The sequence below is a fragment of the Pipistrellus kuhlii genome, unplaced genomic scaffold (assembly GCF_014108245.1).
Source record: "Pipistrellus kuhlii isolate mPipKuh1 unplaced genomic scaffold, mPipKuh1.p scaffold_m20_p_7, whole genome shotgun sequence".
Taxonomy (NCBI): domain Eukaryota; kingdom Metazoa; phylum Chordata; class Mammalia; order Chiroptera; family Vespertilionidae; genus Pipistrellus; species Pipistrellus kuhlii.
The window spans coordinates 11,229,538-11,244,152 of record NW_023425573.1 but is presented as its reverse complement, the minus strand read 5'-3'; the positions used below and the strand labels follow the sequence as shown (position 1 = coordinate 11,244,152).

Below are 14,615 nucleotides of genomic sequence, written 5' to 3'. Positions count from 1 at the left end.
GATAGACATTTGCATTGGCAGACATATCTTCATGCAGATTCATATCCTGAAGCAATATTTTTTTTTCTCAAGGGTTATTAGAAAATAGAGAAAATTTGATTCCTACCAGTCACCATTTTTTTTAACAGTAGCCCACCATAGATATAAGACAAGTCATTTCCCATTGGCTTTGGTGGTCTTAAGATATTCTTCCTTGATTGTAAATGTATGGGAGAGCTATTTGGGTTCCTTCTAAACTAGGGGTGTCGAACTCAATCAGAGAAGGGGCCAAAATCTAAAATCCAGCCTAAATCACGGGCCGAATGGTTTACTGAACAGTCATAAACTGTCATTGTGATGGAAACGCAGCGGAGTGCAGTGATGACAGCGGCGGGCCACATTGCAAGGCCTGGCGGGACGGATTTGGCCCCGCGGGCCTTGTGTTTGACACATGTGCTCTAAACCATAAAAATCAAAATTCTAGAGTGATTTTAAGTTGTTGGGCAAGACACTGGTTGGTGAGTGGTATTTAAATATTAACATATTTAACATGCATCTGTCACTGAGGCTGCTTACAGTAACTGGCACAACTAACTACTGAGCTTTAAATGTAACATTATCAGAGTGTTAGTGTACATTATTGTTTAGGCTACTAAATTGCCTTGGTACAAATTTCCCTAGGATGCTGTTTACAGGTGCCATATAAAATAAGTTAATAATTTCTGTGAGAATTATGCTAAATGCCTCGCCATGATTTTTTTTAATATATAAGCTATTAGTTCCCTAGTATATGTAAGTTAACCTATTCATCCTGCTGAGTCCTGAAGTTTAAAGATCTAGTTGTTCAATAGGCTTTAATCAGTACTTTTGACTTCAAAATAATTTATAATTGGCTTCTGTCGAGAAAACGAATTTCGGGGAATTTGTACCTGAACACAATCCTATGCATAATTATATGAAACTTGGTTGAATCAGAAAGGCTTCTAAACTCCCTTTCTCCCCGACCCCTCTTCCCATTTAACTGGGTAATTAGGAGTCATATCAAGTCCAGTCATCTTAATTTTCCAGTGCAATTACAATGAATTTTAAAAAGGACGAGGACAGTTTACCAATGCACTCAATCACTGTCAATTTAGTAACTCTAAGAACCTTAGTTGACCTGGCCAGTGTGACTCTGGCATCATCCAGACACCAAAAGGTTGCCGGTTCAATTCCCAATCTGGGTATGTGCCAGTATTGTAGGTTTGATCTCCTTAGGGGGCATGCAGAAGCAGCAGTTTGATGTTTTGCTCACAATGTTTTCCTCCCTCTCAAAATCAAAAAAAAAAAAAACTTTTAGGCCCTGGTCGGTTTGGCTCAGTGGGTAGTGTTGGCCTGTGGACTGAAGGGTCCCAGGTCCGATTCCAATCAAGGGCACACACTAGGGTTGTGGGCTTGATCCCCAAGGGGGCATGCAGGAGGCAGCCTATCAATGATTATCATTGATATTTCTCCTTTCTATGAAATAAAAGTATTTTTTTAAAAAAAATTTTAAGGCCTGAGCCATGTAGCTGGGTGGTTAAATGTAGACCTATAAGCCAGGTAATGACTCAATTCCAGGTCAGGGCCCATGCCTGGTTGTAGGCCTCCGCTCCAGTGCCAGAGTAGGGGTATACAGAGGCAACCATCAATGGATCAGTGATCTCTCATCATTGGTGTGTGTTTCTCCTCTGAAATAAAATAACTTGGGTGCTTGTGGTGCCTTCTTTAATGTTCTAGAGGAGACTGGTTAAAAAAAAACAAAAAACACCTAATGAACCCTTTGCTATGCAGACCAGTATCTCCGTGAATATTAGAATGTTTATTGTATTGGTGCAGCTTTGGAAGTTGTGCATCAAATGTATAGAATGAATTTGGGTGCTACAGAGTTCTCATAATTGAGCTGGTCCATTCCAGGGAATTTCCAGTCAGTATAACCATTTAAAAAGAAAATTGTTTTAAACCATTTTTTTATAAATTGAAATCCTAAGACTTTGTTAACTTACGAGGTAATAAGTAATCCCATTTATAGACTGAAACCTCTACTTCAAAAAGATGATCTACATTCTCTGGCATCTTAAGAATAAAATACATTCTCTGTAAATACCACCTCATTTTCATTCTAGTTAGGAGCACCCGGATATTGGCATGGCAAAGTCTGAAGAATGGAGGAAACTATAGCTGATAATCCAGGTAGTTCTTGGCATTCTGAACCACCTCAAGTAGGCAATCCAGCTAGTCATCATATTGCTATGTTTTAACTAAAATAGCTTTTTGTCTATGAGATTGAATAAAATCTCATGAGACTGTCCATGTAGAGAAGCAGTAACTTGCATTGGTGATAATTGTATGCTAGTAATCCTTAAGTGCTTGAGTTTGTTAAAGCTAAATCCTTGTAGTACCATCAAAGGGTCCAGACTTTTTTTCTCCAGACCAGTTTTGCTTGGTTGGCTCACATGTACTTCAAACATAACCAAACGTACATGTTCAGAAAATGCCAGCATTTCAGTTCATAAAATAGTAATGCCATCTATCCTCCAGAGAGCTTCAGGTCCCTTTTCTTTCATCTTTCACATTTAACAGGTCAAGTCCTGCCCATTCTAAACTCCAAAATAACCCCTCCAGTATCACTACCCTAATTCAGGCGACCAGCACAAGCTAGAGTACAGGGGTAAGGCATGCCAATCAGCATGTAATGAAACACCCTCTAGCCAAAAGCTTTTTAAAAAGATTTATTGCAACAAAAAATTTTTTTTCATTGACCCATCACCCAGTTTCAACTGTTACCTTATGGCCAATATTTGTCTATCCCTGTCACCTCTGCTCCCTCCCACCTCCTGGAGGCTTTTGAAGCAAAACCAAGATACCCTAACTTCTAGAACCCTATAACTGAAAGGCAATTTCCTATTGAAACAAGGGGCTGCAAGCAACCATTCTTGTCACCATGTGGAAACTACTAGGAATTTACTCTCATGCAAAACAAAATCTATAATCTGCAAAACCCTACATAATCTAGATCCTGGCTCTCTAACCTCATCTAACACCCATGCAACTTCAACCACACTGGTCTTGCTGTTGAATACTGACTTTTGCCTCAGGGACAGTTAACTGCTTCCTCTGCCTATGCAATCTTTCCTGGGTTTTCTATATGGATCTCTCCTTAAGAGCTCTGCTCCAAAAAAGTGATCCACCACATTATTTACTGAGTACCAGAGTTGCATAAAAATAAGTTCTTATAGAAAAAGATGCATATGCATAGGGTTGTCAAGAGGGATTGTGGCAATTTTAAGTACCGTATTTTTCGGACCATAAGACGCACTTTTTTCCCCCCAGAAGTGGGGGGGAAAAGTCCCTGCATCTTATGGTCCAAATATAGCCTACACATATACTTTAAAAAAAAAGTTTTTTTACTTGCCCGGCTCTGTGTGGTCTCTGTGTGCTTGCCCGGCTCTAAAATGGTTCTAAATGCTGCTGTTTACTTTACAGGGTTGATTACATGTGTTTATGACTGTGATGTTGGGTTTTAATGCACATAAAATATTTTAGGACACTATTTGTTTCAGAATCTTTCTTTCTTCATTTCCCTTCTCTAAAAACTGGTGCGTCTTATGGTCCGAAAAATACAGTAATTGTAGCCAGAGGCCTTGCTGAAATTAGCAAACACCTGAAGGAGAAAAGTGAGATGTGTATTATCAAATACAAAACATGCAATACCCTTAGATTAAAAAACTGACAGCCAACACAATAGCTGTCTGGTGTAAATGAATCAATTATATCCTTTTTTCAGATAAGCAAAAAATATTTTTAGGTGTATCACAAAGTAATTTCAGTTATCTAGACATATAAAAGTTCATCAAAAAACAACCAACCAGTCACTATGATGCGCATTGACCACCAGGGGGCAGATGCTCAACGCAGGAGCTGCCCCCTGATGCTCAGTGCACTCCCAGTGGGGGCACTGCTTGGCTGCTGCTGTTGTGGGAACAGCCACTGGCAGGCCCAGGGTGAGGCTGAGTCTCTACACCTATCAAATACCTGAGAATCCAGACCCTAGAAAGAGCACAGGGAGCTGGCATAGGCAGATGGCAAGAGGGGACTTGACTGAACTTCCCAAATCCCCCCTCCCGCCAAGGAGGCTGTCCTGCTGGCTGAGGATCCTGGAGAACGGCTGCCCTGAACATCCCCAATGGTGTCACCGACCTGGCATCACACAGCAAGGACATTCACCGAGTGGCTTTGGGTGCAAAGCTCTCCGCCAGGTTCCTCCAGGACACAGAACATGTCTTTACCCAAGACATTACCCCAAAATAGCAGCTCAAACCAACTTCCTCATTCAGCAGCCATTTGGCTATGCAGGATCAGTGGGGGCTCCCACAGCTGGTAATTCCCTCCAGGCCACACCATTTGTGCACCTATGCCTCTAAGTTTTTATGTCATGAGATGAAAAGGGCTGAAAACTGCTGACTTAAAATAATGGGCATTTAAAATCCAACTCTTCATAGCTGTATAGTTTTTATTGGTAAGAATCATTGATTGGCTGTTTCCTCTGCACACCCACTCTTACTGGGGATCCAGCCTGCAACCTGGGCATAGGTCAAAGCTCAACCAGAGGCACACCAGCCAGGCAGGTATTGCATGTTTTAAAAATTCTTGCCACATGCACACTGGTTGAAAAATGCTGCTTTAAGTGAAAGCCCATCTGAAAAGGCTATGTACTTTGTGATTCCAACTACATGACGTTTTGGAAAAGGCAAAACTGGACAATAGTAAAAAAAGATTAGTTACTAGAAGTTGAGAGTTAGAGGAGAAACAGCTTATTGAGCAGTAAACATGCTGTTTTCTATGATGACGCATTATTATACATTACATTTCCTTGAAACTTATCTACGAGAACTATCCAAGCAAATATAATGAACAGCAGCAAAAATAAGCCAAAAGGTAATCTATAGGCTTAAGGTGACTTTATCAACACAGATTCATCTATTACAGCAATAAACCCTCTGGTGATGGATGGTGATAATGATTACCCATGAGTGGTGGAGCAGGAGGTATATCAGAAACCTCTGCACCTTAATTTTGCTATGAATCTAAATACCGTCTTAAAACCATGGACAAAAATCTGACTTACTATAATGACTTGACAATTCAGACTTGGCTGTAAAAGATTTGGAAACTTCTGTTATGTCCTGAAGGAGCACAGGACCTTAAACCATTTGCAAAACCCCATTCAGGGGAGATAGGAAAGCAGCAATATTAAATCTGAACAGGAATATAAGGGAGAACATAATCTTCTTGTCTTTAGATCTTTATATCCTTTTTACTTTTTTATTAAACTTATTGGGATGATCTTGGTTAAGCAAACTGTACAGCATCTATATTATATAGTATGTTCAACACCCCATGTAACTTGATTTAGAAAAGGTGTTAAGTCCCAGTGCTGGCATTCACTAAAATAAAAACGAAGCTAAATATTTCCAAAACTGAAGGAAACCTCCCATAGAAGAAACGTCCATTCTTTAAAGTGACAAGAAGCAGAAAAATGGCGCTAAAAACAATTTGTCCAGATTTATATAAACTTCATAAACACAAAAAATTTTATTCTGAATCATTTTATACAGAAATCATTGAAAAAGATGTTCATTACTTAACTATGCACTTAACAAATTGAACTATCCAAACAAAATAAACAAGGCAATACAAAAGTTTAAGAAATTTACAAAAGCTGTACAAAATAACTTAATTAGACTGATACAGTCTATAAAATCTCTTCTTTCACTGTGCAATTAGAGATCTATGTAGTTTTTTTTAGGGGATAAAAGAAAGGATGTTTTAAGGCTTCTTTGAGAGTAATCCTTTTAGTTGGCTCATACTCCAACATTTTCTGAATGAGGTCAAAGAGAAGCTCATGTTCAGCATCCTGAGAAAGCATAAATTCCTGCAAGGAAAAGAAATAGTCAACAGCTTTTCCTACTACCACTTATACTTTAGTTCTCCACCATAAAAAGGGGAAACTCAAGATCACTTAAGCAATGACCCAGACTTACCTTTAGAGGTTTACAACGCCTTGAAACGTATCTGCCGGCAGAACTGTGTTCATCCCAGTCCAATCGATCATGATGGAAATATTTACGTTTCCTAAGAGTAAATCAATATCCATGTTTATATTGACAATGAAAGTTTAAACTTCTATAATAGTGATTTGTTTAGTCATTAATAATGCATTTATAGATTAGACTAGCATTTTCCGCAGATTCCAAAAAACAGCCTAGAGATCATTACTAGCTTCCCAGCAAAGTAATCATCAGCTACTTAAGTGAAAAAGCATTACTGTTTTATAGTTCTAATTAGGACAGGTGACCAACTGGTACTAAGGAAGGGATTTAACTCTTAAAACATACCTGGTTTTCTGTATCATATGTTTTGGTAAAGGTCCAAGAATCCTTTCCATCATTGCTAGGTGCTCCTTACTATCATGTGTCTAAAATAATAAATAAAACTTGTTAATTACCTGAACTTGCATATTCTCATTTAACATAGCTGCTACATTTCTAGTCCCTCCATGATTTAGACATAAGGAAGAACTGAATCACCAAAAAAGGCCTACTTTTAGCAAGTTACAACTGGAAGAAAATAATAAAAAAAAAGACTTACAGAACAAGATCAACAAAGATTCCCCTAATTCAGCAAGTTTAATAAATTAAAAAGTATTTTAGCCGAAACCGGTTTGGCTCAGTGGTAGAGCGTCGGTCTGCGGACTGAAAGGTCCCAGGTTCGATTCCGGTCAGGGGCATGTACGTTGGTTGCGGGCACATCCCTGGTAGGGGGGGGTGTGCAAGAGGCAGCTGGTCCGTGTTTCTCTCTCATCGACGTTTCTAGCTCTCTATCTCTCTCCCTTCCTCTCTGTAAAAAATCAAAATATATTTTTTTTTAAAAAAAGTATTTTAAATAAAATCATAAATTATAAAATGCCCAACAGAATCAGAATACCATGTATATTTCTTTATATTTATCTATAACTAATAGACTATAATGGGGAGGGGGGGTTAAACCTACGGAAACAAATATATAAGTTAGTGTTCATTCATGTAAATAGGCACTTTTCTTATAGAAAGCACTTACTGGAAATACCGTAAAGCCAAGGTAATATTCAATAAGAATACATCCTATACTCCAGACATCACATGGTTGGGACCATCCTAAGGCTGTAAGACAAAGCAAACTGTTAGGGAAAAATATCTTCAATGCTACTTAAAAACTTTTTAAATGTGCACAAGTTGATGTTTGAGGTAGAAAAGTTCCTAAAGCAATGACTTAATCCAAGATTAATATAATAGGATAGTATGTAAGAAGACTGGAGATACTATTAATAGTTTCAAGCCTTAATTCAGGCTCTTGGAACTAGTGATTGGGGAGAGGGGGAATTTTTGTTCTTTTTTTTCTGAGCATCAATTTCTTAACCTGTAAAATGGGCACACTATGCCATATAAAGTCTGACTGGACATACAAAGTATCTGGGACATAACAGGCATTAAATATGTTTTTAAACTAGATGTAAAATTTAAAATCAGTTTCAGTATGATAAAGGTTCCAAAGCACAATTAAATGCTTACCTAAAATGACTTCAGGAGCCCTATAATGTCTGGTAGACACCAATGTACTGTGATGTTCATCATCATATGTTGCACTTCCAAAGTCTACAACTTTAATATCTGGATTTATTAAAGTACGTTCATCACGTTTCTAAAAACCATAAATAATGGTTAAGAAGACATAATATTAATAAGGCATAAAACATTCATTTAGAACTATGAAGTTTTAATACATTAGAGACTTACCATTTTGGGATTATATGCCTCCGTGTAGTCAGACTGCACAAATAAAATGTTTTCAGGCTTTAAGTCGGTATGAGTCAACTTATTACTGTGCAAAACTGAGAATGAAACACAAAGAGCAGCTGTACTCTACAAATCAAAACACAAAGCCCCTACCAACACAGAACACACCTCTCTGATGTCTTTGTCACATCCTGAAGAAGTGGCAACATTCAATAATCTGCTAGGCCACCACCCGGGACTAAAACCCACTACCCTCCTTAAAAAATTAGGGTACTTACAATTCACAGACTTGCATATCTGATATGCCATCTTCCTGATATGATCCATTCGAAATGGCAGAAAACCATTTTCTTTAATAAAATCATAAGTACTAAGTCCTAGTAATTCAAATACAATGCAAATGTGACCACGATGCTCAAACCATTCCAACATCTGGACACAGCGGCTACAAACACATGAAAAATAACTTAGTTATAATCGTCTTAAAATCTACCCAGGGCCATTTTCTAAGTTATATATTGATACTTACAATGTACTGTTGGGATCTGTTGTATTTAAGTGTTCCAGCACTTGTATTTCTGAGCGGGCAGCTTCACAGTATCTATCCACATTTTTAACTATTTTTACCGCTACGTGTCTACCTCCCCTGTTAAAGAGAAAAATCCAAGTTATAAATAAAAATAATAAATACTTTACTGTACTTTTTATCACTAACTGTACACTTCTATTTTATCTTTTAATTATAACAATGTAAGCAACTAGAAAAAAAAGATGGCCATAGTAGTGTCTTGTAAGACAAGAAAATACTATTTTCCTTAAAATCAGTCCTCAACTTAAAAATGAAATTAGAGGCTGCATATACTATTAATTACTACTAAAAAATAAAAACAGCCCTAGCTGGTTTGGCTCAGTGCATAAGAGCGTCAGCCTTCGGACTGAAAGGTCTCAGGTCAAGGGCACATGCCCAGGGTGTGGGCTCCATCCCAGAAGGCAGCCGATTGAAGATTCTCTGTCATCATTGATGTTTCTATCTCTCTCTCTCCCCTCCTTCCTCTCTGAAATCAATAAATATTTTAAAATATATAAAAATGAAAACAGCTACTATCTTTTACTGGGAGTTTCCTACAGACAAGTAGAAAACCCAAGGTAAAGAAAGGGTAAAGATCTATCTAACTCATATTATATATTCTCAAAATATATATTCTAAAACTATATATATTTTCTATATAACTCAAAATATATATTCTAAAGCTATATATATTTTCTTTTAAAAGACAAGTTGATTTTTTTTTCTTTCTTTTTTCGAGACACTTCATTCAGCTGCTTCCTCCATGCCCCCTACTGGGGACTGAACCCAAAACTTGGGCATGTGCCCTGACTGGGAACTGAATCCATGACCTCTTGATACATGGGCCAATGCTCAACCAACTGAGCAACACTGGCCAAGGCTAAATATATTTTCTATTCCATCGATTACTCCAAGTACAATCCAAGGATGGGAAACTTACACTTTATGATCAATGCACTCCACAACTTTTCCAAAAGCTCCTTCACCTAAAGTGTCAACAATTTCATCTAAAAGAGAAAAATAAATCTGTCACACCAAGAAGTGAAAACATTTTGCTTATCATAATAAATGCTATAAATGCAGATTATTCTAGTTGATGCTACACATTCCCTTATTACTATTTTATTGGTCAACACTGTCAAAAAACATGTAACTATTTTTAGGTCTAATTTCAGTCTTAAAGCTAATTTCATTTAACTTGATTTACTGTTTTGGAAGTTCTACATAACAAACATTAAATTTCTAAAGAAAGGAAAAATGCAATTCCCTCCCCCACCACCAAAAGAAATGGGAAAAAAAACAAACAAAACAAAACAAAAAACAGAAAGAGAGAAAAAAGATTTCCAAATCCCTGAAATCTTAATCTATATATAGATATGTTATCTGAAAAGTTAATAAGTGTTGAAAAATATTCTATACATCTTGCACTTAGTACGTCTCCACTCTGACAGATCAGGTGACCCTCCTCATCATCCTCTACACTCCTGGATCTTTTCCTTCGGTGACTCTTCTGGAAACGTCAAGTGGGCGGCACCAAGATCATCCAGCCAATCAATATACCCGAGTGAATTCAGGGCAGAATACGAAATTCATTCAGCGGGGAGATATTCAGGCATTCAGATACACGCCAGGCCACAAACGGTTGGCAGGAGCAATTTCAAATTCAGTCCCCAGAAATTCACAGGGCACATAGTTTATGTTAACAGGAGAAAAACATGGCAAGGAACAGATTTTCAGATAAGATACTCAAAGTGGCAAGGCAACAAAACATAACACAATTGTTTTCTTTAAAAAAAAATGCTTAGTTGTAGCATTCACTGAAACATAATTTTAAGTTTCTATAGTGTCCCAATTTACTGTTGCAAAATCGTAGAATGTAATTTTTACTTTTTAAAGTAGACTGTGGCCAAAATAAGAATTCTTTACTAATCTAAGAAAACAAACCATTAAGATAGAAAATAAAATTAAAAGTTCTAATTGTGGGGGGGAAAATTTTTTTTGGTATACAAGAATAACACCATGACACTTTAAACGCCATCTGAGCTGATCTCCAAATTAATACACATTCCATAATGTTCACATCTGTTAAATGGTGGGCTTAGTGAGGGGGGAAAAAATTAGAGAATGCTTTGCTAGAACAGTTACATCTAATTCTCATCAGACAAAAATAAAAAGCCTAGTCTACTTCTGTGGTAAGGCTTCAATTTATTAAAAATAAGATTTCTTGAAGTACCATGAAAAATCTGTCAGACTATCTATTGCAATCATTGAAATAAACTAACCTAAATTAAATCCCCTCCACTATTCTCAAAAATGACAGTTGCCAACTAGTTAACAAAACCTATTATGTAACTAAATATACACTGTACTTGGGGCATTTCCTATCCAATGCACAAATAGAAAGGATCCTGTAAGTTAAAAATTGAGATAACTTCATCTTAAACAGAACTTTCTCAAATGATCAAACACAAATTAAAGTTTTCTTGTTCCAAGGGGAAATAAAACTTCCAAACGTTTTAAAAAGCGCTCCTACCCCATGTGAACGGTGGCGTGTGGTGCTGTGGTGAATCCCGTGTTTGCTTTTATAGCTACTTCGTCCACTCCTACCAGAGGACTTGCTACTATGGTTCTGGTATCTGCTTTCATAGTCCCTATGGCGATGTCCAGATTCACATCCTTGACTGTAGTCATTTCTATATTCATCAATGTAGCGCCGACTGTAATAATCTCTCTCATTTATGGTCCTGCTTTCCAAATAATGACTGGAAAAATAAAAATAAGCACTTTTTTTTTCAATGCTTCAGGCTAATACCGAATATCCTCAAGTTCTCAGTAAATCCCTTAAGACAGTAAGATTTTGTTTGCTCCCACCAACCAAAGCATACCCTCACACATAATTTTATAAGCATTACAAGCCATCGGGGCAAACAGGAAATGGTAAGCATGATTATTACTTATTGAAGTGACACGGGCTCTAACTATGGAAATGTGTTTTCATCCTCGGGCACACACTCCGCCTTACCTATCCGAGGTTTTAGCGTGATCGTACTTGCAGCGCTTGCTCTCGCGGGCGCTGCTGTGGGACCGCCTCGCCCTCTTGCGGCTGTTGCTGCGGCTCCTCCATTTCGCACACTCCCAGTCTTTCTCCTCCCAATCCGGACAATAGCTCCTCTTCGAGTGCCTCATCTGCGTAAAGCACAGGTCCCCCCCGGTTTTTATAGGACACCGCAGGTCAACAGTGAACAACAGCTCAGTAAGCTTCTCCTCGGCACACTCACTCTAGCTGTGACCCTGTGTATCGATTTTGGCAAAATCGCACCCCCTTTCCTGCCAGCAGAAACGTCACCCATGTTCACGTTATGTAATTCTCCCCACAGACTAGCCCCAGCTCACCAGCAACCATACATGTTCTCGAAACAGAATCATTGATTATTGAAAACTTCTGTAAAGGAGGTAAAACTCGCCCAAACTAGGGAAAGGCCCAAGTCAACGACGGCACCGCAAAGCAAAAGGACAAAACCCCGTCTTCTGAGCGTCACTCCCCACAAAGCCATCTTACACCATCGCTTTTCTTACACAATCCGGTTCGGAGTGCGGGGAAGCCATCTTCCCTTCACAAATGTTTCCAATGAAAACCCCTCACTGGACTCCACCACGTCTCCGCCCTCCAAATGCTCCCAGCGGGGCGCAGAAACTCCCCACACAAAATGCCGGACCACACTCGCCCTCAAACCCTGGATTCGTTCTCCCTACTCGGGTTCCCCGACCACACTGAGGGGGCACCCCAGTCCCGTGAACAGCGACTGGACGTCAAAGGACATGGCCTCATCCCAGGCCGCCGCCCTCCGTCTTTGTCAGCACAGCTCCGCACAGAAGCATCGCTGACTTAGATCCAAGGTAAACGCCCGCCGCGACGGGCGCCCGCCGCCAGCCGCCGCCATCTTACAGCGCAGGAGGCGGCGGCCGCTGCAGACAAGATGGCGCCCGCGGTGTCAGGGCGCGGCCCGCCCTACCCCCGCCTGGCACACACGGTCACTATCCTCCGCCAGGGTCCGGGGCGTCGAGGTTACAGCAGACACTCGCGGCGACAGGCTGGACCGAGCCGGACGGGGCGAGGGGGAAAAGGCTCGCCGTGGAGGAGACCGCGGGCGGCGGCCTAGGGGCGCGGGTGGGACGGCATCGCCAGGCGCTCGCGGGGCACAGAACCAGGGCCCCGACGCCCAGCCCACTTCCCCCAGCGCTTACCGTCCCGGCCAGAGTCGACGCCGAAGGAGACAAAGCTTGTAACGCGACAGCGGAGAAGGCCCTGCGGACTGGACGGGCTCCGACAACAAAATGGAGCTGACAGCCGCCGCGTCAGGACTCTTCTGAAAAACACAGGTGACGCAACAGCGTGACCCGCCCCCACCGCCGGGCGGGGCGTGCGCGGGGGTGGGGCGCATGCGCAGGAGGGGAGGCGGGGGGGCGCACGCGGCCCCGTGTGCGCAGGCGCGAGAGGCGCTGCTGCAGGTGACGGGGGAGCTGTGGTGCCGGGGAAGCTGCGACGGCGGCCATGTTGGCCAGGGTCCTCTTCGGACAATGGAGGAGCACTGAAAGAATTAGTGAGAAGAGACTCGTCTGTGCTCACTAAAAATGGTATTTGTGAACGCTGGAGACGAGGAAAAGTGTGTTTAGTGCACATTATGTGTGGACTGAGTGGGGAGTGTGTTCCCAATTAATCATTTTCAGTCAGTCCTCACTATCTCAGAATGTGACTGTAAGTAGGACCTTGACAGAGGCAGTTAAGGTTCAGTGAGGTCCCTAGGGTGGGACCTAATCCAATAGGACTGTTGTGGGGTCGAACCCTGGGTTCAAAATAAGAGCACCGGAGGCTGATAATTTATTTAAAAAAAAACAAAAAAAAAAGCCAAGGATTTATTGAGCTGGCCAGGGCAGTTGCAAAAGTACCACACGCAGGGGCAGGTAGTTATTTTTAAAAGTTCTGAGAAGGAAAACTCCCATTCTTTAACAAACTGTTGTTTGGAATTTTCTGCTGTTCTTCCTAGATAAAATGTTGCTTTCTAGTTTGCTTTAGCCCGTTTGAAGAATGATGAAGATTAACTTAGCTGTCTGACCTTGCAGGCCAGAGACCAGATATACCCACAGTCTCAATACCATGCCAGGTGCATTTTTTTAATTGGATAGAACAGCATTGTTTTCGAGGCCGGCATCGAGATAATCACTAAGTGTACATAGGGCTGGCTCTGTAATGAAAAAGAAAGTTCTGCCTGTAACCTTGCCCAGAATTTGAACTCATCCTCCCTAAGCCCATTGCACGATGAATAAAGCAAGTAAGTGAAGGTCGAAGTCAGAATAGTAGGGTTAAAATTCAAACAGTAGTTTTTACCCAAGTATGATTGCTACTATATTTCAAGGACGGTTTCTTTCCTTATGGAGATTAGGACACAGGCACACAGGGAAGGCCACGTGAAGACAGATGGTTGCCTACAAGCCATAGGCCTCCCTGACAGCCTGGCACACACCCGGATCTCTCCATCCTGATGGTCTAGTCGAGGCTCTGGCCGATTTCCGAAAGGGCCAGCTGTGGTCTCTGTCACTACCAATCGGTATTGCTGTTGTAGCACAAACCATGCAGGATGGGACTGCTTCCAAGAACGCATTATTTGCAACAGAAGGGAAGTCTGTTTCACCAACCTCTGGTTTAGATGGGGAATCATATTCCTCTTCTTTTAAAGAAAATTTTGGTTGGTCAGCAATATGATAGTCGTCTTTGTAGTGCAACACATCCATCACCCAAACGCTAACGTGATCCGTGTGAAACAGAATCCAGTGGGAGTTGACAGAAATCCTTACTCTGGATCTTGCCCTCAAGGTGGAAGGTCAGGATACCAAACCTCCCTACCTAGGAGATCCTTTTGGTTATCACTGAGCTGACGTTATAAGAATGAGCCCAAAAGTGACCACACTGGCACTACTTTAAAAATTGGCAAAGTTTAAAATAAAAAATTGGCCCTAACCATTTTGGCTCAGTGGATAGAGCATCAGCCTGCAGACTGAAGGGTCCCAAGTTCGATTCCGGTAGGGGGTATGCAGGAGGCAGCTGATTGAAGTTTCTAACACACTATCCTTCTCCCTTCCTCTCTGTAAAATCAATAAAATATATACTTAAAAATAAATAAATGAGGGAATGCCATCCAATACCAAAACATCCTGAC

At 40.8% G+C, this 14,615-nt stretch overlaps 1 protein-coding gene across 5 annotated transcripts; it reads right to left on the bottom strand.

The window, feature by feature from the left end:
- Nucleotides 1-5,568: 5,568 nt before the first annotated feature.
- On the bottom strand, nucleotides 5,569-12,804 carry CLK1 (CDC like kinase 1). 5 transcript variants are annotated; one of them, XM_036421022.2, is made up of 13 exons: nucleotides 12,646-12,803; nucleotides 11,423-11,586; nucleotides 10,934-11,162; nucleotides 9,820-9,910; nucleotides 9,341-9,407; nucleotides 8,362-8,478; nucleotides 8,111-8,277; nucleotides 7,833-7,927; nucleotides 7,608-7,737; nucleotides 7,117-7,199; nucleotides 6,396-6,475; nucleotides 6,042-6,132; nucleotides 5,569-5,932 (listed from the first exon to the last, which is right to left on the bottom strand). In XM_036421022.2, exons 2-13 carry the CDS (start codon nucleotides 11,584-11,586, stop codon nucleotides 5,789-5,791), a joined length of 1,458 nt encoding a protein of 485 aa, XP_036276915.1. In that variant the 5' UTR covers nucleotides 12,646-12,803; the 3' UTR covers nucleotides 5,569-5,788. The 5 variants fall into 5 exon arrangements, with proteins under 5 accessions (XP_036276915.1, XP_045431587.1, XP_036276916.1 ...); XM_045575631.1 differs by lacking the exon at nucleotides 6,042-6,132 and having other exon boundaries at nucleotides 12,646-12,804; XM_036421023.2 differs by lacking the exon at nucleotides 8,362-8,478 and having other exon boundaries at nucleotides 12,646-12,804.
- Between the last annotated feature and the right edge of the window lie 1,811 nt (nucleotides 12,805-14,615).